At 40.3% G+C, this 3271-nt stretch overlaps 1 protein-coding gene across 1 annotated transcript in view; it reads right to left on the bottom strand.

The window, feature by feature from the left end:
* rnf150a (ring finger protein 150a) overlaps positions 1-3271 on the bottom strand; it is a 17550-nt gene that overhangs the window by 6457 nt on the left and 7822 nt on the right. The window contains exons 2-6 of the mRNA XM_035659455.1: positions 2446-2696; positions 1625-1696; positions 1344-1426; positions 1119-1215; positions 761-974 (exon numbers count right to left, since the gene is read on the bottom strand). Of these exons, the coding sequence (XP_035515348.1) occupies positions 761-974; positions 1119-1215; positions 1344-1426; positions 1625-1696; positions 2446-2696 (717 nt within the window). The remainder of the gene's footprint in view (positions 1-760; positions 975-1118; positions 1216-1343; positions 1427-1624; positions 1697-2445; positions 2697-3271) is intronic.

Here is a 3271-nt window from a genome sequence, read left to right on the forward strand (position 1 = left end):
TGTATATTTTGTTGAGGTATGTACCTGCATTATCCCAAATGTTTCCAACAATGTTCAAGCTCAGAGAAATCTGTAATTTTATTCGGGTAACGTTGCATCTCTCAGCTCGCCTGTAAATGGTGTCATATTGCCTTTGTGCATGAGTTGTGGTTGTCTGCTAGAAGGTGTCATAAATTGACTTTTTATATTTATTTATGACGGCAATAGTGGTTTAAGGAAACAACTCCCATGATCCCACGATACTTCAGGACGTCACCAAACACCGTCTTTTGTTGCTGGTTTGACGTGAGAGACCCTCTAGCAACAGAAATGACATATTGTACGTTTAAATGTACAACATACTTTAACAGCTATGTGAGTGTATGTGGGTTAGGTTGAGACATCCTGGAAAGGGAACACTATTCTTACCCTCCTGTATTGCACAAGAGGATCTGAATGGGGAACAATGACCAGGTGGCTGCTGGCCTGATTTAGACCTCAGAATAAACCATTCAACCCTCTAATGACAAAACCAACAAAAGGGGTGTAAAACCAGAACGAGCACACAGTTAAAAAAGCTGGTTTCCTCTGTGGGATGGAGGACAGAAAATCTTGTTTCATCCGCAGAATTTTCCAATGCCCCAAACTATTTTCAAGCACAGGACACACGGAGAAGGTGGTGACAACTTTGTGTGGATTCAAATTTAATGTCCCAACTTTCCAGCCTAGCTATATGTCAGAAAGTCAGTTAATTAACTCTGTGTTAGAAATGCGTACTCACTGCTGGCAATGATGCGGCTCTCCTCTCCTGCCTGAGGTTCTGTCTCTGCGTTAGGGTGGAGCTGCTGAAGGATCATTGCTCTTCCAGCTGGATCCAGAACCACCGAGCTCTCGTTAACTGTGATTTCACTCGCTCCACTGATGGGGTTGGTGGGTGCACCCCCGACAGATGTCTCATAGTCTGGAGGAATATCGTCTGAACAGTCCGCGTTGAGCTGGAACATGCGAGATGTCTTTAAAGGCACTCTCATGCATAGAATGAGGATTCATTACTTTTATGTTTTGCACTTTAGATTTAGATTAGTCAGTCAATTAAATGTTCTTAAAATAAAATATGTATATATGTAAAAGAACCTTACTGGGATTCCCAACGCTTTGAGAATGTTCATTTTACACATGGGACACGTACGGTGGTCTTGCAGCCACGGGTCTACACAGTGCTTATGGAAGACGTGTCTGACCAAATAAGAAAGCAGTGCACAAATAAAACATGTGAAACTACAATGCAGTGAAATATCATGTTAAATATCACCTAGTTTTTAAGCTACAGTATGTACAACAAAGATTAAGCACACAACCATTACCTGCATGGTAATATCCTTACAACATCATTGGGTTTATAACCTTCAATGCAAACTGCACAGTTGTCAAAGTCTGATTCAGTCTCCTAAAACACAGAACACAGGCAAGAAAGAAATAGAAGACATGCAAAATGACAGACCAATGAATTCTAAACTATAGCTATATAGCAAAAAAGTACTGTATAATTCAAATAAGGGCAAAGACATTTATTTTAAATATACTTTTAAACTTACTTTTTAGCTAAACATGCTTTAAAGTTTATGGGAAAGGGAACATCATTTACCTTATCTCCTTTCTTAATGGTGCGTACTTGCAGCTTACTGATGGCCTTTTTGGCAGCATCTCCCAAACGTCTCTGTAGACATAAAAAAAAAAAACTTTATCACAGACACCAGCAGGTTTTTAATAGTGGACAAAAAAAAGTCTGTGACTCAGCAGTATGCAGGTATCACATTGGGTATTTGTCATTTATTACTATATTGATTTATTTTCCAGTTTCTCTGCATTAAGGAAAATGTTGCTTGTTTAATAAAAAAAAAAACCCTAGCAAATATTGGAAGAACAGGTGGCGACAGATTAATAGTTATCAAACACACCTACATGCTTTAACGGCTTTACCTGACTGGGCTGCCTTGGGAATAAACTGAGAGCAGATTTGTTCAAAATGGCTGAATTCTTTAAAAAACATAAATCAACATAATTCAATGTAGAAAACACAAACAATGGTTGTCATGGCACTGGCTCCTATCATAACAGGCACAATGACTGTCATAACAGACGCCACAAGAACGTCAGAGGCAGACATTCATAAAGATGGCAATAGCAAGTATTTGCATGGTTTGTTTAAACGGCCAGAAAGCTGAATTGGTTGATGGTTCACTGGTTCGCCACGTCTTCTCGGGCAGCTGTCATAATAACATTACAATTACAATTAGAGCTGCTAGTTGGGGCCTCTCCTTATAGCCTTACAGAGCCATCACCAGATGGAAAAATGCATGGGCCAATAAGACCACAGCACTACAGCACCGTCAGTATCCCTTTTAGACAGATACACATTAGCTTGTAGAGTTATACTCTGATTGAACAAGGAGCACACAGTCATACCTGGTTGCGGTCTCGTGCATTAGCGTAGCGGAACCTCTGGATATAGTAGAAGACGAGCCAGGCGAGGGAGATGATCATGAGAACGATGAAGGAGATGGATACAAACACCACCGATGTTCTGCTCACGTACTTCTGCAGGTTGCGGGTTCCTATGGTGATGTGCATCGTGACCACAACGCGCTGCTCCAGCAAAGCCACAATCTCACGACCTTTAGGCTCTGGGATCATTATGGCCACAACATCGCCGGTACCTGCAGACACACACATACAACACAGCAAGCGGCAGGTTACATGTTTGGTGAATGAATCAAGGATACGTCCGCAGTATTGTGTCTGAGAATTCTAACCTTAATTGCATTGCAATCCTGGGACTTTGGGAAATTATAACAGGCATTTTTCATTATTCTCTGACATTTTAAAGGTAAAAAGGTGACTCTGTAGTGCAGAAGCATCATTGTGCACAACATGCAAAGCCAACAGAAGTTGCATTGCAGGAAGCCTCTACATAGAGGATTTGAGCTTTTAGTAATTACTGTCCTCCGTCTAAGCTCCCAGGACCCTGACGTTTAACCAGTGCTTCTGCTTAAAGCATAATTCTTTAAAATTCCAGGGTAGAATGCCGGTCCTTACTTACTTCCGTTCATTTGCCTTTCTCTTTGTTGTTTTTGGCATAATTACCATACAAGTAAAACAAAATCGTTATTGGTATTTGAATTAAGATTGTTTTTCCTCTTTGTCATCGGACATTTTGACCATCATTAAGGCGGCAGTGTTATATTAACTTTGCATGATTATACTACATTTTTTTTGATTTAATTTATTGATC

The sequence above is a fragment of the Morone saxatilis genome, unplaced genomic scaffold, assembly GCF_004916995.1.
Source record: "Morone saxatilis isolate NCDOM2014 unplaced genomic scaffold, NCSU_SB_2.0 Contig17, whole genome shotgun sequence".
NCBI lineage: Eukaryota > Metazoa > Chordata > Actinopteri > Moronidae > Morone > Morone saxatilis.